Below are 22,174 nucleotides of genomic sequence, written 5' to 3'. Positions count from 1 at the left end.
GTCTATCCTTGGAGAGTTAGTTAGTGGGTGGGTCATGAAATGGAAGCAGAGGCTGTGGAGGATGCCGGGGGGGGGGGGGACAAGCAGAGAGCATGTCGAGAGTCCTCTGCACTTTGGCAAGAGATGGGAATGTGGGGAGGCTGAACGGTTTGAGTAGGTAGTGAATCTGACTTGCCCAGGCTCCAGGCCAGCTGGCAGCCAAATCCGCAACACTGCTCTCGATCTGTGACCTTGTAACTAGTAGTGATGGCCACCAACTTAGATGACTTTAAAAGAGGATTGGTCCGATTCATGAAGTATAAAGCTATCAACAGCTACCAGACATGATGGCCATGTTCAGGGTATGCCCCTGAATACCAGTCGCTGGGAATCACAGGCAGGGAGAGCACTCTTGCTTTCATGTCCTGCTTGAAGACTTCTCATAAGCCATACAATTCCAGCATGGTGCTGGAACTGATGAGCCTTAGGCCTGATCTGGTAAGGCTTTCCCTGCGTTCTTAACTAGTCTAGGGTGTGACTTTTTATAATATATCGTTTTGGAGCATGTTAAAAACAACCTCATGAAATAGCTCTTTTATCTTCCGATTGGTTCCATCCTTAGCTGACTTTAGCAAGTGTCCTAGAGGAAACACATTTCATTTGACCTCCAGGCCCAGGTGGGGCGCAGGGCATCCTCTTCTCATTTGCAAAGCACAAATCTGCAGTGTTGATTTTTTTTTAAAAAATGCCTGTTTAATCTTCCAGAAACAAGACTGGCCCCTGCACAAGCTGGAATGCTCAGCCATGTGCGTGTTTGGGCAGAACTGGAATCCCTCGGAGACTGTGAGACTCACTGCAAGGATTATTGCCAAACAGGTGAGCAGGACCCAAAGACTTCGGCCAGATTTCTGTTTTGTTTTGCTTGGAGATGGAAAGAGCCAGGGAAGTGACTGTGTGCTCCAGTAGCCTCCGGTGCAAAGTCGCTTCACAACATCTTGTTTGTGTATATGCCTGCAGTTGCTCCTAACATGAGTAGTTGAAGCATCTGCAGTGTTTGTGCTTAAGAACCTCTTGAAGTACTGTGCTCTTGAACCTTTCCCATCTATTAAGTCACCTCCCTCGTTCTTCATTGAATTTCTCCGTCAAACATGCTTTGCGCAAAGTCTTTGGAAAGCAAAGCCTTACAAATGTAATAGCACCTTTTATTCCCAATGTCCTCGGGCACAAGACTCGACTGCAAGCAGTTCACACAGTGTTTTTGCATTGCATAACGTTGATGTGAAGCTCAATGAAACAGGGTTTATTGGGGGAACTGCACAAACCTCTGTTTCAGATGCTCATTATGGCCGTGTTGCCGTGAATTCCAAATTCTTCTGTCTGTTTTGGCCAGATTCTCCACAGTCCAGCTGTCTGGAGGCTGGTGGTTCCTTCACATATGACATTACATACACATGGGCTTCTTGGCAGCTTGACCAGGGCAGTCCTGTTCCCCAGGCTGCTGAAGACTCAACCAGATGCTCCTCTCACTAGGAAATGAAGCCTCTGTGGCAATATGTCCTTCCCAGATGGAAAGGACACCTTTCAGGGAAGAACGGACCACTTGTACTTAAAAACAGGGAAGGATGCAGAGGAACTGCAATACCTTAAAGACCGCCTCTCCCCATATAAACCAACCCGGACTCTGTGGTCATTCTCTAAATCCCTTCTTTGTGTGCCTCTTCCACAAGAGGTCAGGAGGGCAGCAACACAAGAACAGGCCTTTTCTGCAGTGGCCCCTCATTTGTGGAATGTTCTTCCCAGGGAGGCCCGCCTGATGCCTTCATTATACATCTTTAGGTGCCTCAAAATGTTCCTCTTCTCCCAGTCCCTTGGCTGATGAATATTCTACAGCCTTTTAACTGTGTTGGGGGTGGGTATTCATCTTCTTTTTCAGCTATTTATTTTGTGCTGTTATCTTGTGAACTGCCCTGAAGTAGAACCAGAATCTTTGGACGTATATAAATTTAATAATTAATAGATAAAATCCATAGAATTAGAATGTTGGAAGGGACCTTTGAAGGCCATCACTGCTCCATGTCGGATCTGCAGTCACCTGCAGCATCACTGGCAGACATTCCGTTCCAATCAATATCTTTTCCCAAGGAACTCTGGGAGTTGTAGTTGGTGGGAAACAGGGGTCTCCTAATGGCTCTCAGCATCCTTAACAAAGTACAGTTCCCAGGATCCTCTGGGGGAGCCGTGGCTGCTAAAGTGTGGTATAGTAGTGCTTTAAATGTTCAATATGGATGTGGCCCAGGTCTCTATAAGTAGGAAGCCCTCTAAGCTGGAGGGAAATCTGACCCTATTTATGGAGCCTTCTCCCAAGGCAAAATGTGGTTTTCTGAAGCATGTTCTCTCTCACTCATAGAGTGTTCGCAGGGAAACAAAGTGGGACCAGTAAGTTTCAAGGTCACAGCTTTGTATGTTGTCATAACGCTCCCAACTTCTCTCCCCCTCTGTAATAATGATTAAAAAAAATCAAACCTCCTAAACAATGGCCTTTGAAGAAATTCTGTACATTTTGAGAACTGCTTCTGTGATAAGGGTGACCCAGATGCAGTGGGGGGGGAGAGGACTCTGAAGGCATGCTGGGATGGTAGCTTGCCTGACTCCCCCTGTGCTTCTTTCCTTTCCCTTCCTTTCTTTTTAATTTTTTTTAAACACACTCTAGTGGTGATCCACAAACAAAATTAGATGTTTAATGATGAAAAGTCATTGGAATAAATTTGTGCTTTTATAGCTTGCAGGGAAGTGGGAGGGAGCCCTACATGCCATATGAAAGCTAAATATGCAAACCATAGTCCCTGAACCTCAGCTGCTGGGCCACCTGCAAACCCATATTTAATGGCCAAGATTACAAAGAAGTGGCCTTAGGCCAACGCTGGAGTGTTGCTTTTGAACTCTGTCAACATTGAGATTATTCACTTTCCTCAAAGCAAAGTCTGCCTTCTAATAGCTTGCTGCTGTTAGTTGCTTTCTGCAAATCTGCAGCTAAAAGAAATTACGATTTTTGTTTAAAAATAATAATTAAGAAATACTTGTTCTTTTTGTGCAGGCATTTTCACAGGAGTTTTGGGACATAGTGGCCTAGGGTGTCAGCAGATTTAAACCAGAGTGCAGTTTGTTGACTCATCTGGGCAGTGTGTGTGTCTGTCTGTGTGTGTGTGTGTTAGAAAGGACAGTTGTGAATAAGCTGGTGGAATGTGTGTGGGATTTTTTGAAAATGTCACTTTTCTTTTCTTCATTACTAGAAAACACACTCTGGAAGGACTGAGTCAGAAAAACTCCTTTCTATAACAGAGTTTGAATCCCGTAAGTATAGAAAAATGGAAGACTCCAAGGGTTATTCCATAGGGGGTTCAGAAAGCATTTTGTAGCTGTTCAACAAAACCTGCCTGTGTTTACAAGTCTCTCTCTCTCTTCCTGTAGTATTGAGAATGATATTTATTCATCGCTCTTTAGAAAAAGTCTCAAAGTGACTAACAGTACATCAAAAATACAATGCAATAGGCAAAAACAATAAAAACAGACACAATACAGTACCAAAAGGTTACATTATCACTTCTGTTATGAATTATCATTATTTATCTTGAATACAGTGAGTTTCGTGGAAAAGTCACAGGCTATATATACCCTCTTTGGCCTCTCTGTTTGCATTTTGCCCCCATAGCTTTGCATATACTAATTATAGCACAATACACAAACATTTTACACACGTGCATTTCTAGATCTACCTCAACAAGGTGTCCTATTCTCCTCACCCCCCACCCTGCTGCCACCGCCAATGATTCTGTTGTTCCCCTTAACTTGGGATAAAAGTGAATTGAAATTCTGGTCCATTGATTACACTTCTGTCTTGTCAAAACAGCCTTCCTGGCAACTTGGGTGACTTTGGTGGATTGTAATGTGAAATTTTAAAACAGCCAGCATTGTTACCAGGGGGCATCTAGTCAGTGATGGCACAGTTGCTTGATAGTGACAGTGTCTTTGGGGCTAATTGCAGGGCCCTCCAGTGTTGAGTTGCATATCTGTCACTGCCAGTCAAATCTGACATGTCCTCGGCGGTTGCCGCATCCCAAATGCTCCAAAGGTGATCTAAGGAGGAGTGAAGGCCCGTGTGTGTGTGAACTTATTTCCCCCGCTCAAGGCAGAGCTCAAAACTGAGCCGCTATTAAGAAGGCTAAGCAAACTGGAATTGCCTGCCAAGCATTCGTAGTGTTGCTCTCTTCCTCGGTGCTGACAATAAGGGGAACAAGTGAGCACAACCATGCACATATTCGAGAACAATAATGTCTTAGATTTGCCTTCTGCTCAGTCGGAACACCTTGAGATGCGGTCATGAAATGCAGCTATCTCTAGGAAGAAATGTACAACTTTTGTGCATTTGACAAGAATACCACTACATTATATTTATTGCATTTTTAGGAAGACCATTTAAAAAAAAACCCCACCAACCTTCTGGCTTTAGCATATTAGGTTGTTTAATGTGTCGCTTTTTCAGGCAGCTTAATGCTGAATTGAGCAGAAGTGGGCTGCAAGATCACATTTTTATGCTGTATGTGGGGGAGGGAGAAGAGTTTGGATTTGATATTCCGCTTTATCACTACCCGAAGGAGTCTCAAAGCGGCTAACATTCTCCTTTTCCCTTCCTCCCCCACAACAAACACTCTGTGAGGTGAGGCTGAGAGACTTCAGAGAAGTGTGACTGGCCCAAGGTCACCCAGCAGCTGCAGGTGGAGGAGCAGGGAAGCGAACCCGGTTCACCAGATTACAAGTCCACCGCTCTTAACCACTACACCACACTGGATCTTCTCCCCCCCCCGCCCCCCCTCCTGCCACACTCACTCTAGGATCTCTATCATTTACTGAAGTCTGGCATGGCATTTATCAATATTTTATTTTCGATTGATTGTTTTTTTAACCAGAATAAACACCCAGTTTTGATGTCCTGTGAGGAACTGTTCTTCCCACACAGGGAGGCCTTTCATTAGGTGTCATTTAATTCAGTGGGTTCAGTGGCTTACTTGAGCATTCGTTAGTGGTGCATTGACAAATACACAAAAAGATTACACAGTGCGTTTCATAAGCCAATATTATTCCCAGCTAATATATGGGTAGAAATGTGCCAGCTGTTAGATGCTTCCTGGCATTGTTCCCTTCCACAAGGCCTACAAGGAGGAAAATGATACTCCCTGCAGTTCAAAGAAGAGTTCTTGTGACTGATTCTCTTTTCTTCGAGGGCGTCCTGTCTTGAAGCGGACTTCGCTGCACTTCACTGCAAGTAAATTGGTCTTTGTATTGAAAAGGGATTTCTTTTCCTTTGCAGATCTCGATAAGCTCGACAATGAAAAGAGAGAGTTGATTCAGAATGACATCTCGGCTCTCCATCACTTTTATTCAAAGCATATAGAATACCCTGACAATGCAGCTCTTGTGGTCCTTTTTGGTCAAGTAAGATGGTTTTTAAAAAGGGGTTAGGCTGGATCCAAATGGCACCTTTGGGAGCATGTGATCTTGCACTGAACCAGAAGTACAGGAAGTAAGGTTGAAAAAGAAGCTTAGAATTGTGTGCAATTTTGTGTGATAAATCTCACATTTTGGGCCTTGCCAGCCCCACAAAAGTCTGTCAGATGGGGCAGGAGGAATGGACTTTGCTTCAAAATGGTTTAAGGGTGTTGCATGCACTAAATTGAATCATCCCCAAAAACCCTCTATTAGAAGCCTCCTAGTGGTTCTGGAAACCAAAGCCTTGGCAAATAATTTTATGCATGTTTGCATATTACATTTCTTCAGTATTTGTCCCAAAAATGTAAAGTGTAGAAGTGATCTATGCAGTACTCATTTCCCCCCTTTTGATATAGCCTAGTACTCAGTCCCATTTTCTTTAGCGTTTACCCTTTTTATTTGTTTTTGACTTTCTTTAAAAAAGAAACAATAATATGTATCATAAAGTAGATATACAAAATGCAGACCAATACATAGACATACTGAGCACATATTGTAAACATAAACACTATATATTAGGAAATGATTTTTTTACAAACATCGAGATAGTAATGTTTGATGTTAGTACATGACATGAACACATTTTAAAAGATGCTGCTGTCTAAATGATGTAATGGAAGGTATGGCTTGGAGCTGAATGTCATTTTGAGACTGAGAATAACACACTCAGCTGCCTTTTCGCCCCACCTGGTTCCAGGATGCTGACACACTTTGCTGCAGCTCAGCCCGGCTGCCGCATCCTTAATCTTCCACTATAAAACTAAATTGCAGGCAAACTCTGACCTCCCTTCTTGTAAAGCTAGTCGCTCAGCAGCAAGACTTGATTAAGAATAAGCAGCATTCTAATCAGATTAATCAGGATGGTGCAGACAAATATGGTCACTTAGGCATGCAATGCTCAAGAAGCCAGCGGGTTTTTAATTTCTCTCCGTCTTTCGCTTTCTCTCTCAGGTGAACTGTAACGGCTTCACAATTGAAGATGAAGAACTTTCACACTTGGGATCAGCGATATTCCCTGAGTAAGTGTTTTAGATGCAGCATCTCCCCCAGGGAGGGAAACACACACACACAATTTCTAAGATCTATCAATTAGTTTCCAACAACAACAACAAAATCCCCCAGTGCTGTAAGTTGTTTGCAAAGCTGAGCAAGGCATTCCTTTCTCAGCTCTTGGAGTCCTGCACACGGCTTCCTTCCTCTTTGTGTTCAACATCTGTGCCTGTCTTATGAACCAGGTCCTCACCGTATACCAGGTCTGAGTGGTCCAGGATCTCAAAGGGCCAATACTCGGGCCAGTACGGTAGTTCCCTTGAAACTGTTGAGATTTTAAGGTGCTTCGCTGTGGTTATGCTGCAAGCAACTGTTCCTAGGACTTCACTATTAGAGGTAAATTCTGTAAGCTGATAAGACATTTTGTTGTCTTTGAGCTTCATGAACTCGCAACTTTGCCCTGATCATACAGTTGTTGTAATAATAAACTTCATAAAGAGACTTTTGAGATGCTTTGCACATAACGTTAAATCAAATACAGGCTTGCTGCAAACACACAGGTTTCCAGAGAGGCGTTTGCGGCTGCTGAGCTACTGCTCTGTTCCTGCTGCTGTTGCACTGCTGTGAGCTAAGTCATGGTTTGCCTTAGTGAGCCATCCAAACCCAAGCTCACGGTTTGTTTCACTCCAAGCAAACCATGGGCTTTAACCAAGGTTTGTCTGGAGGAGACGAGCCTCCACAATGTTAAGCCAAACTGTGGCTTGCTTTCCATGAGTGTAATAGCAGGAGGACTATGGGGAGGACTGCAGGTGCAATCCATTTCCCCAGGAGCCCTTGCACTTGCACATCTGTGCTGAGCCATGGTTTGGTTTGGTGTTATGTGCAAACCAGCCCATTCAACACAGGTAATTGTCACAAGTCCTGCTGTATACAGTGCTCTTCCTTGTGGTCTTTAATATTGCTGCTCATGGAACAAATGGGTGCCCTTTTGTTTTTGTCAGTGTGGCGCTCATGAACCACAGTTGTTGCCCCAACGTGATTGTCACCTACAAAGGGACCGTGGCTGAAGTCAGAGCTGTGCAGGAGATAGAAGCTGGCGATGAGGTAACTGTGCAGTGAATGAATGCCTGCTTTCAAGGGATGGGGAGGGACTGGTTTGTAAAACACACGGCCTGCCGTGTACCTGCGGTGTGTCTTTCCATCTGTGTGGTAAACTCATCCTCCACACCCCGTTTGAGGATTCTCCCCTTCATTTCCAAATCCAGTTACGACGATGTGGTCTTTAAACTGGGGTAGCCAGCACCTCCCCTCTCGAAACGGTGACTTATTTCTCTGACAGAAACCACACCTGGCATTTAAAAGAGGTCTCCTGTCCAAAATGGCAGCCCCCTAATGAGGTCTCCCTCACTTCTCCCCACAAGTATTAGCCAGACTTAACCCATGTTTCTTAAGCATGTTGTTTAACCATGTCGTCGTCCTCTGTCAGAGTAATGGGGATTGCATGTAAAATAGGACAGTGCAAAAGGTTAACACAGGCCTGCTGTTTTTCAGCAACAGAGTCACAGGTATTTCCCCCCCTTGAACTCAGGTTTGAAGAGGTCACTTAAATAGGCCAAGGGTAGCTTCAGATACTGCCTGCAACATGTCAGGCCGGTCTGTTTCATAACCTAACCTGCTCCATTAGTCCACCACACACCCTTCCCCACAGATCCATGCTCACCTGATGTTCCTACGAGGGGCGAGGACATCGTTTACTTTTGCTGCATTCCAGAAACCCCAGTTGTGGGATTATTCAGGAAAATATTTACATGTTCCCTTCGAATGCCTTATACTTATTCATTTATGTAAAATAAAGACGATTAAACGGAATAACAGCAGTGCCAACGGAAAGAGTGTGTGTTAACAAGTTGGTAGAATATTACTAATCAAGGGAGTATTGAACTCCTGGAAAAGGTTCTCTGCCATTCAATTAGCGCAGAAGCGCAACAGATTTGTCCTCTGTGGCGTGGCCTGTGCCTCCACCTTCTGGCTCAATGTGGGTACTGCATGGGAAACCTGTCAAGATTTCCGTGTGTCTGCGTGTGTGTTTAGATTGGCTCCCATATTTTCTGCCTGGAGAAAAGCAATTGAGATGCACTCACTGTAGGATAAAAACAAGCAACTGCAAACTAAAATCAACTTGCCCTGGGCATGTTGAGAGAAGGTGAAGGACACACATGCACACAAACAAGAGCAGGCTCGATGGAAAACCATGCGTTGGCGCTGGAGCAGATATGTGTTTAGTTTTCCTTGTAGCCTTTTAATTGTATTATATTTTGGGTGAGAAATTTTAAGATCAGCATTTGAAACTTTCTGTCTTATTTTATAACCGGAAGAAAATTCTTTGAGTTTGCATGTATTTGTGTATTTGGAGTTCTGTTTTCTGCTTCTGTTTTTGCTTCTTCTTCTGGGCAGATAAGATACCTTACTAGCCAAAGCAAACTGAGTGGCTGTTTACTTTTTTGCATCCACAAAGAGGCTTAGAATAAATGTGTCTCTGCCTATATGCCCTTCTGTGTTCAGACTTGCAGCAAAATTCAAAATCCAACAAAAACAAATCTCAAGATTCCGGCCATGATATAGAACCCTGAGGTCATCTAGTCCAACCCCCCGCAGTGCAGGAATCTCAACTAAAGCATCCATGGCAGATGGCCAGCCAACCTCTGCTTAAAGTACACCACCTTCCAAAGGAGTCTATTCTCCATCTATTAACAAGAGTATTGGTGGTATCGAACAAAACTAATCTGCTGACGCACAAAATTTTGGTTGTGCAGTGGAACTTCCCCTTCCCTCCCCTCCTTTTGGGAGATGGTGGGTCCGGCTCCCCACAAGGTCTGAGGGACGGTGGACTGGCCCCATCCTGAAAAAGTTTGCTGACCCCTGGCTTGGAACCTTCTCCAGGGAACATCAGGAACATCAGGTTCCCAACTGCAGGAAGGCCTCTGAACTGGATGCAGTTAGGCTCCCTCTTCAGAGAGTTAGAAATGGAGCAGGCATGGATAGGGATGTTGTGTGTGCACCTCCCCACTTTAAGCTGACACATGTTCAGCCATTGAAACTTTCAGATTCTATCAGTAGTAAACAAACTGAACTTGGGCTGTATTTTCCTGGGACTTAGCCCTGAAACCTGGCGCATTGTGCAAATGCAGCAAGTTTCTGGCCACTCACTGCAACTAGTATGTAGATCAGTGTATGTTTATGTATAACCTGTAGCATTTCAATACCTATCTGCTGCTGTTATATTACCCATCTGTCTTTTCCAGATTTTTACCAGTTACATTGACCTGCTATATCCTACAGAAGATAGGAATGATCGGTTAAGAGATTCTTACTTCTTCACTTGCGATTGCAGAGAGTGCATTACTAAAAAAAAGGTGATTGTATTTAATAGAGTGCACATGCTTTATTTATTATTTAGATTTATAGCTTGACTTTATAGTAAAGGCAAAGCATTATTATTTTTTTGTTTGGGTTCTATACCTCATCATCATTTATTACCATCTAATATCTATACTGTGCCTGTAATATGAGGCTATAAAGCAGATCTGTGACATGGCATACCTCCTGCTTCCAATTCCCATTGGTGCAGCTGTGTCTGCTTATTCAAGGTCAACCATTTAGACTGCAGGAGTAGTGGGCTCCACATGAGTTACTCCCGTTGGGCTCCAGCTCCAGCCATCTCTGACTATTGACCATGCTCCCTGGGGCTGGTGGGAAGAGGAACCCAAGAACCATCATGTTGGTTACTCTTTGTCAGAGCTGGTTCAGCTGCACATCAGTGCAGAGACTCAGAGATGAGCAGTAGAGTTGATTCTTTATTCAGGGAAACACAATACAGACAGAGAAACCTACGGGCAAAACTGGCCCCCGGTAAAGCAGTTGTCTGAATTGAAGATCTGGACCTCCTATTTCCCCTCTGTCTAGCTGTTTTCCCAGCAGTATTAAACTCCATCTTAAACTCTCCCTGTGCTCTTTGCTCTGTTACACACAAGGCCCTCCGTGCCCTTGGAGACAAGGGAGGAGGAGGGATGAATATAGTAGGACTGCTGCAGCCTCACCCCCTACCTCCTCCTCAGCTGCCTGTCCTATGTCTGCAGTGCTTTCCGTCTCCTCTTCCTCTCTCTCACTGAAGCCTGTTGCTTGTTCTATGAGTATAGGGCAGTATACAAATTTTATACATAAGCATCAACATCCAACCCTTCTGGTCTTCCCCCTTCATCCTCTGACCTGTTTTCAGTGTCCCACCGCCACCCCCCAGGCTTCGAGCCTTCCTCTTCTGAGGCTTCCCGAGGGAGTTCTCCATCTGAAGCCTCCCACCACTCCTCATCGTCCAGCCAGTCACTGACACCCTTGCAGTAGGGCTGTGGCTGAGCGCAGTCTTACCCCCTGTTCCCCCCATATAGCTTTCCCACAGTCTCTCCCTCTCTCCAGAGAGCAGATGCAGAATTTGGGATGATCAAGACATTAACCTGAGAAATTTGGGGGAGGGTGTGTGTATTAAGGGAACATGTCCCAGAAAGCAACTTGCTGGGGGAGGGGGAATAGCCACTATGCTAGCTCCCCAGAAGGTGGGTCACCGGGAGGGATGTTGCCGCTGTGCAAATGCACCAACGGAGCCAATCTGGTGTTCCTGCTGGTGCATTTGCACTGCACCAACCTCTCCCCCACCTTGGCCTCCCCATACAAGCAGCAGCAGCCCACCCGCCAGGAATTCAGCACAGCGGCTCTGCCCACTTCTGACAGGCAGCATTTCAGTCTTGCGCCATCCAGGGTCCAAAGCAGCCCCTTTAGTATGTGGCATCTTCAGGCAGTGCTTAAAAAGGCTCCTGCTTAAAGCCCTAGAATGTCGTTGGGCAGAGAATACTGACTCCGTATAATGGAGCTTCCTATCCACCTAACAGCGTGTGGAAGACATGGGTAGGCAACAGGGTGGACTGAAACTCTCATCATCCTTGACCAATTTGGCCATGCTGGCTGATGGGAGTTAGAGTCCACCAACACCAGAGAGCCATCCATTGGCTACCCCAGGAGATAATCAGTCAGGGACCCATGCAGATGCTACAGCGCTACCCTCATGTCCTCTGTGAGAAACCCTGGTTAAATTTTATCATGGTTTTAAGTTCTCTTCTTTTAACAGATCCCTATAATCTCTCTCTCTTTCTCTCTCTCGCTGTGTGTGTTTTGCACAGCTATTGTTGGTTTCTGTGTGGATCTGCTTTTTGTCTCGGAGCTGGGGGAGGCCTTGTAACTCTCTCGCAACTCTTCCCTCAGGACAAAGATAAACTGGAAATCCGCAAGCTGAACGAGCCTCCATCAGCAGAAGCCGTGCGAGATATGATCAAATATGCCAGAAATGTGATTGAGGAATTCAGGAGGGCCAAACACTACAAATATATCCTTTGGTGTTCTCTTTCTCACTCGCTCTCTTTCTTATCTGTGCTCTCTGTTTAAGCTGAACTTTAGATTCAATTGAGCAGCCTCATTTTGTTGAGGCTTGTCCAAAAATGCAATTCCCCAGCGTCGGGCTGCTGTATTCCTCTCTCATCTCCCCACACCCCACCCCTTGCTTTGTTTCTCAACCCCAGAGTTTCTTTTCCAGCAAGTAGGTTTGGTTTCCCTTAGAGCTGAGCTTGGCTGCAGTAAAGCAAGGTAAAAAGTGATTTGCAACTGCTCTAGAGTGTAATTTTTTTGACCAACAATGCAAGAAAGGGAGTGTGCAAAGCTCTTTAGTCTAACACAGTAGGTGTGTGCGAGACCCTCCACTGATTTAACATTTCTTTGGTGTTATTTTACATAATTTTGGGGTGACTCCAGGTGGGTAATGCAATCCTAGCCCAGCCCAAGGATGGTCAAAGCAACAGAGTCACCACCACAAATGGAGCCCCATTGCTTCCTTGCTAGTCAGGGTCGACAGTGTAGAGGGGTTTCCTCTCTAGTAGCTGAACTGGTACAGGATCCAACAAATTTCAGGGTCCTATCCTGGCAGTGGGACGCGGGTGGCGCTGTGGGTTAAACCACAGAGCCTAGGACTTGCCGATCAGAAGGTCAGCGGTTCGAATCCCCGCGATGGAGTGAGCTCCCATTGCTTGGTCCCTGCTCCTGCCAACCTAGCAGTTCGAAAGCACCTCAAAGTGCAAGTAGATAAATAGGTACCGCTCCAGTGGGAAGGTAAACGGTGTTTCCGTGTGCTGCTCTGGTTCATCAGAAGCGGCTTAGTCATGCTGGCCACATGACCTGGAAGCTGTACGCCAGCTCCCTCGGCCAATAAAGCGAGATGAGCACCGCAACCCCAGAGTCGGTCACGACTGGACCTAATGGTCAGGGGTCCCTTTACCTTTACCTTTATCCTGGCAGTAGCTTTGTGCTGGAGGTCAGGCCTCCAGTGCAGTGGAGCCCCCTCATTGGAAATCTGTGGGTCTGGGCCTGGAAATGGGTCCATGTTTCATTCTCACTCCCATGCTCCATATCTGATGCTTCAGAGGGGCATGCAACCCAGTGCAGAGCACGCTGAATACTGCCACCCAACAGTGCCTCTGTCTCGATGGGCTTACATTTCCTCTTGTTTGCCTGCATTGGCTTATCACTGATCCCAGACAGGGGTTCGGAACCTTCCTGGGAGCTGATGAAAATGCCAGAGAGAGACTAAGACTGATAATATTTTTCCCCAATTCCATTGACAGCCTTAGACAGCAGTTTCATGTACATTTTACAACATCATGTGGGAGAAGATGGAATTATGTGCACCTTCAAATGCCTGGGTATAAGAGTCCACCACCTGACCGTTGAGCTATCTGAGCTCAGGACCTCCTCCCAAGATAGCTAACAATAATGTTCAGATGCAGTTTGCCTCTGAATGCCATCTGCTAGGAACAAATACTTGAAGGGCTGTCATGGCAAAGATGGGGCAGGCTTATCTTCTGATGCTCCTAGAGAGCAGTGGAAATGGCAAGGAAACAGGTTGTTTAAGCTAAACCTCAGGAGAAAAGTCTATGCAACAGAGGAACAAACTGCCTCCAGATACACTGGGTTTTCTTTGTCTAATCAGAGGCCCAGGAATGTCTTTCTTGCATCCTGCATTTGCACTTCTGGAGTGGAGCAGGAACTTGGACCACATGAGCTCTGAAGTCCCTTCCAACTTGTGTGTTTCTGCAAAGCAACAGGGCTATACGTTTCTGTATGGAACGCTTGTGATTTTGCTTAAGAAGACTTGGCTTTTAAGGAACAGGTGTTCAGCTGTGTAGCCCTGGAGTCATAACCGGGCATTCGTTCCCCGCTTACTTTCTGTGCTCCTTAACTTTTGGCTTACCCCCAAGTGAACTGCTCGAGGTTTGCGAGCTTAGCTTGGACAAGATGGGCGCTGTGTTTGTCGAGAGCAATGTTTACATGCTGCACATGATGTACCAGGCTATGGGAGTCTGTCTGTACATGCAAGACTGGGAGGGTGCTTTGCGCTACGGGCAGAAGATTATCAAACCATACAGGTAGCGTTCCTGAATTTTTCTGTGTAATTTGTATGAAGTGTCTCTAAAGAAACACACCCACCCAAACACACCTTCACCTTCCAATTCAATGAACTGATCTCATTAATGACTGTTTCTGTGTAAGCCAAGCCTAGCAGGTAGAAGCAAAACAAGATAATTATGTGCTTGTTATCCCAAGAAACCAACTCCTGAATTATTTACATATTTCGGAAGCGGGGCTGTCAGCTGATTGAAGAATACTTAGTTGATTGTGTGAGGTTTAATGTTATTTAAATCTTCCATATGAATGAAATGGTAGCTTTGAGGGGGGAAGGGAAGCATTTTGTTGTAACTGAATGGGAGAAGGAACATACAAGTATGTGTTGCAACGGGCATAATCTTGGAGGTATTCCTTCCTGTGTGATGGGAAGTGGGAAATCCCCTTAGAATTTTTCTAAAACAGTCCTTGCCAGGTGCAATTTTTATATGAAACATGGTTAGCACTTTTTAAAAGTAGGTTGTCTGGTGATTCAGGAGAATCACCCTAGTTGATAAAATGCCCCCCCCCCCCAAGGTTAGATTTGATCTACCAAGAGAAATCACTCAGTGGAGGAGGGGTTAAATCTGCATGGCAATTTTTATTTAAATACATATCTTTGAACATATTTTATCCAAAATATATGCATATTGGTACTTGTTTTCTGCTGGAAAAGGAGAAAATTTGGAGAAGTGCAAAAACTGTACGTTCGTCTAGGAATTGTTAAGTGGCTTAGAAACTACAATTAATCCAGAATAGGGTTGCTAGATTAGTGACTTGGAGCAGCTGCCGGGACCATATAACACCAGTCCTAAAAGATCAACATTGGCTCCCAGTTCGTTTCTGAGCACAAATCCAACTGTTGGTGTTGACCTTCAAAGTCCTAAATGGCTAAACCAAGAAAACTTTAATAAAATTTTTTTTTAAAAAAAAAACCCTAAATGGCTTCATCCCTGTATACCTGAAGCAGCATCTCCACCCCCATCATTCAGCCTGGACACTGAGATCCAACTCCGAGGGCCTTCTGGCAGTTCCCTCCTTGCGAGAAGTGAAGTTACAGGGAACCAGAGGGCCTTCTCGGTAGTGGCACCCGCCCACCCATCAGATATCAAGGAGATCAATAATTATGACTTTTTGTAGACATTTGAAGGCAGCCCTGTATCAGGAAGCTGTTAATGTTTGAGGTTCTGTTGTGTTCTTTTATATTCTGTTGGAAGCATTGCCCTGCAGCCCATGCAGAGAGGAGCACTACCAGCAGCATGTTCAGCCCAGAGACTCTGGCATGGCACACCCTACCGTTGTGTGTGAGCCAGTCGCAAGGCTGCTCAACGAATTATCTCAGGGCATAATTTTCTCTCCAGCTGTGGAGTGTAAACGAACATCTCCCTTTGAATCAGATGCCAGTATGAAGTCATAGATCAGCTGGTGGGGAGCGGTGACTGGGAAAACACAATGGCACATTCTTCCCCCAGAGCCTGAATCAGATTTATCACCCCGGTGATTTGCCTAGGTTTTTTGGGTTTTTTGGTGGGGGGGACTTGGAGACTGATCTTCTAAGCTGGTTTAGGCTGGCTGCGCAACCAGCGGCATGCTGACATTGCAACTGCGAGATTGCTCTCCGGTTGCCCCTCTGCTCACCTGATCTCTGGTCTAAGTGTGTAGTTTGCCCTGAAAAAGTATGAGCCTCATTTGACCAAAGTCCATTTCATAAGACGATCACAAATTGACCGTGTATGTATATGTTGGCAACAGCCGGAATGCGTTGGCAAAAAGAAAGAAAAGTGGAGCGCACCAATAATTCCTTCCATTGAAGAATAAAAGGAAGGGCAAGATGTGTGTCTTGGCCTGCCGAGCTGTTGCAAACAAATTTTGTAGAACTGAGGTTTCAAGTTCTGGTGAAAGCAGATGTTGTTCCTGTTTTTCTTTTTTTGCAGTAAACATTATCCTTTATATTCCCTCAATGTGGCCTCCATGTGGCTGAAACTGGGGAGACTTTACATGGGCCTGGAAAACAGACCTGCTGGCGTTAAGGCTCTCAAGAAGGTATCCTCACACACACACACACCCAGCCCCTTAGATGCTCTTATGACATGCAGAGAGCCAGTGTGGTGTAGTGGTTAAGAGCGGTAGACTCCTAATCTGGGGAACCGGGTTCGCGTCTCCGCTCCTCCACATGCAGCTGCTGGGTGACCTTGGGCCAGTCACACTTCTCTGAAGTCTCTCAGCCCTACTCACCTCACAGAGTGTTTGTTGTGGGGGAGGAAGGGAAAGGAGAATGTTAGCCGCTTTGAGACTCCTTAAAGGGAGTGAAAGGCGGGATATCAAATCCAAACTCTTCTTCTTCTTCTTCTATAAACATTTCACTTGGGTAGAAATTCTGAACTGCCTTTGCATAGCTATAGTACTTAATTTTCCAGCCACCTTCTTCAGCTTCCTGAATTGGCAAAATGAAAGTCCTCCTCCCATTCCAAAATGATTATTTTAGAACTCAAATTTATGGATCGTACTTTTGCTCCTACCTTTGATGCCCTGAATCTCCTTCAATTAAGGTGGCAGCAACCAGCAGTTCAATTTAATTGGTACACACGGTTTTCCCAACAGGATCCGTCACTGAAAAGTCACTCTCAGTTTCTGTGGTTTTGTGTACAATCAAGAGCTGTTCAGAAACTGAATGTTCTTGGCTCTGATGGAAGCTGGCATATGGCACAAAGCAGATTGCATTTCAGTAGCTATCTTGAATGTTAGTGCATATGGTAGTCAAAATATTTTTCCCCCTGTAGCTGGAAAACCTTGTTAGGTGGGGTGGGGGTGCAGGCAGTGTATTGATCGGTTGTGGAGGGCTTTGGTTTGGCCTCCCCTTCCTCACCTTCACCTTGCAAGGACTTTGCTGTGGAGCCCTCTCTATACTGACAGACATGTGAGCATTAGTTGGTAGGGCAGTGGTTTTCAAACTTCTTGAATTCACAGCTCCCTTGACCAGCTACATTCTTTCTGTGGCACCCCTGTGGGGCTCAGGAGCCCAGTTCTGTCACCCCTTTCCTGCAGAGCTGGCAGCCTCTCACCCTTTTTTGAACTCCCTTGTGGAGTGTTCCCTCAGCCTCCTCTCATCTCCCCTCTCCTTGGGAGTCCTCTGGACAGCTGTTGCCACCACCCTTGGCTGCCCCTCCCTGCCCCAAAGAGAGGTGCCTCCTCACACTGCCCCACAGGGGCCTGGGACTTCTCTGTCCATTCCCAACAGCAAGGGCTGGTTGGCTGGGCTTCCTTGTCTTGCTTGCTTTCTCTGAGGCTGCCTCGGCTTCTGGCAACCAGTATCCCCTGGCCAACCCCAGAGGCACCATTCGCCTGGGGAGCTTGTAGCCAGGGATGCCGCAACAAACAGCTGTGCAAGCCTTTGGGAGGCAGAGACACAAGAGGGCATCAGAGGAGGGAGGGAAGGAAAGAGGGACAGAGACCAGTGTTGCCCACAACACCCCTGACCATCATTCAAGGCAGCCCAGGGTGCCACGGCACACTGGTTGAAAACCACAGCCCTAAACCAAAGATGGGAAAAACAGCTGGATTTTCTACATCGACCTAGAAATGGTGTTGTTGAGCTTCGCCAGTGACTCCTAGGCTTGCTGTGTACAGCTTCCTTAATTTTTTAGTTACCTTAATTCAGTAAGGTAGGGATGGCTAAAACATGCTTCTGCTGCACAGGTGTGCACCATCAAAAGGAGGATTCAGGTGGACCTTTTTAAAATGGCATGTAAAGTATTAATTTACAGTGCAATCCTGTACATATCTATGTAGAAGTAAATCCCATTAGGTTCATTAGAACTTACTCTAGGTAAGTGGGTACAGGCAACGACCCATTTGCACGGGGGTTCTCTTCTTGATCCCCATGCACATTGACGGAGCATGCATAAGCCTGCTCCATCCCGTTATGCCTCACTCCACCCCCTTTTCCAGCCACTTCCGGGTTGCCGTGATGCATGCGGTCGCAGTTGCATGTCAGTTGGTCGTTGCCTGTATAGGGTTGCAGCCTTGGCTACAAACTTTATTTTGCAGATGAAGACCAAAGTAGTGCAACACAGGCTTGAAATGCAGATCCCAAGAAGTCGCCTCAGTGCCAGTGGTTCCAGGCAACTTGGCAACTAAGCTTCAACTTCTATCTGCAGCATCTGAATGCTGTGGCTGTTGCGTTATAAACTCGGGGGGCAATTGGTTGCAGGAGGACCAGCAAGGGGCGACGTTGGAGCTGTTCTAGTCAGAGTAGTAGATACATGGAGGGTTGTGGTCATCCCAGTTAATGGCTAAAACATCACCCTCTCCCATTGACCATCCAGTCTCCATCTTGCTTTCAAGTACAAGCAGGCCCAAATTCTGCTCGAAGCAGCTCTGTCTGAGAGTCACCTTCTGGTTAAGTTTAGAACAGAAAGGCAGATACAATGTCGTTTAACTTTTTGCTTGTCTGTGCCTTTCAAAAGAGTTTGGAGATCTCTTAGGATCAAAAGGTGCTGTGTATATAATAAGGTTTGATTCTTTACAATCAAATGGGCTGTTTTCAGTTGGGTACATTTAAGGGGACAAAAACCAGTCAGAGGTTTCTGACTCTTTGGAATCCCTGACGAGAACATTTCATAAACCAAGGCTGTCTGAATCAATTGTATTTTTTCTCTCCCTCTTTCGCAGGCAATTGCCATCATGGAGATAGCACATGGGAAAGATCATCCATACGTTATAGAGATCAAAAAGGAATTAGAGGCCCACTGAGTCTTTGAATCTATGCAATCCTTCAACCTTTCTTTAAAAGCCTTGCTATGGAAACTTCAGGAGTGCTTTGAAAATTGACATGGGATGAAAGCTTTTCTGTAAAATAATTGGAATGACAAACATGTGGTGCACCCGGGCCTTACCTCTTGCATTCTCTGAGGTTGATGTGAAATATCTTGAGCCTTGATGAATTAATTTTGAATGCTTTTCCCCCACTAAGGAAATGCCACGGTTTCATACAGCTAATGCCTTTGATTGATCATGTGCAGAGATGACCAATTCTTTTCTCTACAGATTTTAATGTACTATGTATCTTAGCCATGCAAAGCAATTAATTAAAATGGGACAGCCTTGCTTGAGCCGGCTTGATTGCTTTCCTTCTTATTGTGACATGAACTTTGTCTTTCAAAAAATGCATTGCAGGCACATTCATTGTAGCTGCAACATTTGTCGTAGCTGCAACATTTGCACTCCAAAATTTTGCTACAAACTTAGCTCTTGCATATATTGACTCCAGTTATTCATTTCTAACACTGTGTGTCCACGCTTAGGATAACAATGTCAACATGGATAATGGAAACATACTGTTCCCTGCAAATTGTGTATGGATGTATTAGCACAAGTTTCTGGGGTCTTACGTATCTTCAGGAATAAGGAGAGATGTAGGGTTGACTTTACTATTGTTCTTTGGCAAGAACTGGATGCAGTATCACCCAAGAAACTGGTTCCAGTCAATTAGCTTTGCAGCCCAATCTTACAGAATCTTAGCAGCTCCAAAACAATAGGAGGAAGATTCCAAAGGGCAGGACTAGAACCAAAGAGTGGAAAATACAGGGAAGCCAATTTGAGCTAAACATTAGGAGAAACTTCTTAAGAACGTAAGAGTCCTGTTCCATCAGGTCAGTGGTCCATCTAGTCTAGCACACTTTTCTCACAGTGGTCAACCAGATGCCTTTGCAAAGTATGCAAGTAAAACCTGACCTCAACAGCATTCTCCCCAGCTGCAGTTTCCAGCAACTGGTAGTTAGAAGCAGAGAGAAAAGAGAGCAGTTCAGCAGTAGAGCAGATTATTATTATTATTATATTTTATTTTGTTGGAGATATTTAGGCAGAGGCTGACAAAGCAGTCTGTCATGGATGCTGTCATTTCATCCTCCATTGTTGATCCTGCACTGAGTAGGAGCTTGGATGAATTAAAAGGTCCCTTCCACCTCTGTGATTCTCCATGTGTGTAGAAATTTTCTTTTTCCAGTGTTGCATATTAATCTCTTCTAGTTTCATAAAAGTTCCCTCCCTTTAAAACCTGAAACCTTCTGTACTTGGCGATGTTTTCAGAGCAGTCATCTTAAGTGGAACTTACCTGAAAGGATGTGCTTCTATGGAATCTGGATAAACTATAAATGAATGAATGAATGCCAGCAGCATAAATTCTCAGTGAAATCCTGTGCACGTCTACCTCAAAGTAAGTCCCACTCCTTTCAGTGGGGCATATGCCCAGGTGCATGTGCTCAGGATTTCAGCTTTGCTGTTTATGTCTGTTGTATACACACGGCCATGTGTAGTGGCTGTGGATAGGCATGAGGCTCTGTATTTCCCCCTCCTCCCTTAAGAAGGCATTCCTCTTCTGCAGAAAGCAAGCATTATGATGATGTGCATCAAGATACACCTTAAGGTGCACATGTTTGTCCAGGGCCCTCCACTGAGCAGCTGAAGCTCCACATACAGGATGTGTGTGGAACGGGTCCGTGTGGAAGCTAAATGGTTAGATCTGCCCTATTTGTGCTCCTGAGTAGCAGTATTTAGTGCACAGAGGCAGCACCGACCAACAGCATGCCGTGGACAGAAGTACTGCCCAGGCTTCCCCTCCTCTCTGAAGGTACTGCCATAAACTCTCACACTTCAAAATATAAGGACGAACAGTTGGAAGCTAACACTTAACAAGTCCATAGAAGCACATGTTTTACAGGAAATGAAATTAGTCAATGAAACGTAATTTCCAAGCAGATGGGCCATGTCTTGATACTTTCCGATAGCAGAGTTTTAATCAAATGCTTGCTATGGCTGGGATGCAGCAGTTGATGAAAATCTTTCTGTGAATCGGATTGCTGCTAGCGGATGGGACAGTGTTACCAAACTCCAAACCAAGGGTGCGAACAGTGCAATTCTAAAATGGAAGGCAATTGGAACTAACTCGAGTAATGGCTGTACCTTAGGCACACATGCAAAGGAAAAGCAATAGGATCATCTATTTACTTGCTACCCTTTGCTATCTCATCACATCAAGATGTCTGCTAGATAAGAGAGTAGAATTGCTATCAGGGATCAATATACACACTGCTGGATGGCACAGTTAGAGGAGGGTGTCTTTTTATTTTGGACTGGTTTACAGCCTTGTGATGCTCCTGGGATACTTTGAGACTAGTCACTACTACCATTGTGTGTGAACTGGGAAATAGCATGTGAGCTAAGGACTTTGTGTGCAGGTCACACAAAACGAAGTTGCAAAGGCACTTTACGTCTTTTAATATTCTAGTAGGTAAGCTTAGCAGCCATGGGCTCTTCCCCCACCCATCCTCTGAACATACATCCTACAAACATACAAGCATCACTTACCTCCCAGCATGCAAATTTATTGTGCAAAATTCACTGCACTCATTTATCATCCTGCAAGCACTGTGGCATTGCGGTGTCACCTGGGTAATATTGCCTAATTAAGGGGTCAGCAAACTTTTTCAGCAGGGGGCTGGTCCACTGTCCCTCAGACCTTGTGGGGGCCGGACTATATTTTGAAAAAAAAAAATAATGAATGAATTCCTATGCCCCACAAATAACCCAGAGATGCATTTTAAATAAAAGGACACATTCTACTCATGTAAAAACTGTTGGGATACTGCCAGGGAGACAAAGTCCATCATGGCCCCCAAGCCGGCTGCCGGACGATCCATCGATCTCCCGTAGATACAGTATCAGCAATTAGCGACACGAGTTTCCAGAAATAGCTTGCCACATTCCAGAGCTCATGCACACTCTATCAGCAGATAATTCCCAGCAGAAGTTGCACGCAGGAGAGCATTATTTACAAGTTTTATTAAGCGTTGATCAGAACAAAGAAAAACATGACTGCTTGCTTCAGTGTCTCCAGACACAGAGAGAGAACGAAAGCAATAGGAAACATAAACATCCTGTGAACAGGAAATGCGCAGACTCTGTGACTCACAAAGCCTGCTCCCTTTTAAGGTGGAACGGAAATATCCTAACAGAAACATGCTGATTCCTGGACCGTCTGTGGGCCGGATTGAGAAGGCCTTAGTTTGCCTACCCATGGCCTATTCCATCAAGAATGTTGGGAGATACATGGTCTTGCTTTGCACCA

The 22,174-nt window shown here is 45.2% G+C and overlaps 1 protein-coding gene across 1 annotated transcript in view; it reads left to right on the top strand.

Annotated features, from left to right (window-relative positions):
- SMYD2 (SET and MYND domain containing 2) overlaps positions 1-19,160 on the top strand; it is a 34,409-nt gene extending 15,249 nt beyond the window's left edge. The window contains exons 3-12 of the mRNA XM_083494647.1: positions 745-855; positions 3,270-3,330; positions 5,345-5,469; positions 6,475-6,542; positions 7,515-7,617; positions 9,816-9,926; positions 11,824-11,944; positions 13,859-14,033; positions 15,984-16,092; positions 18,721-19,160. Coding sequence (XP_083350773.1) covers positions 745-855; positions 3,270-3,330; positions 5,345-5,469; positions 6,475-6,542; positions 7,515-7,617; positions 9,816-9,926; positions 11,824-11,944; positions 13,859-14,033; positions 15,984-16,092; positions 18,721-18,801 — 1,065 coding nt within the window. The 3' untranslated portion in view covers positions 18,802-19,160. The remainder of the gene's footprint in view (positions 1-744; positions 856-3,269; positions 3,331-5,344; positions 5,470-6,474; positions 6,543-7,514; positions 7,618-9,815; positions 9,927-11,823; positions 11,945-13,858; positions 14,034-15,983; positions 16,093-18,720) is intronic.
- The last annotated feature ends 3,014 nt before the right edge of the window (positions 19,161-22,174 follow it).

Source organism: Podarcis liolepis, assembly GCF_965112155.1.
Source record: "Podarcis liolepis genome assembly, chromosome: 3".
Taxonomy (NCBI): Eukaryota; Metazoa; Chordata; class Lepidosauria; order Squamata; family Lacertidae; genus Podarcis; species Podarcis liolepis.
The sequence above is the reverse complement of the archived record's forward strand: the minus strand, read 5'-3'. Positions and strand labels throughout refer to the sequence as shown.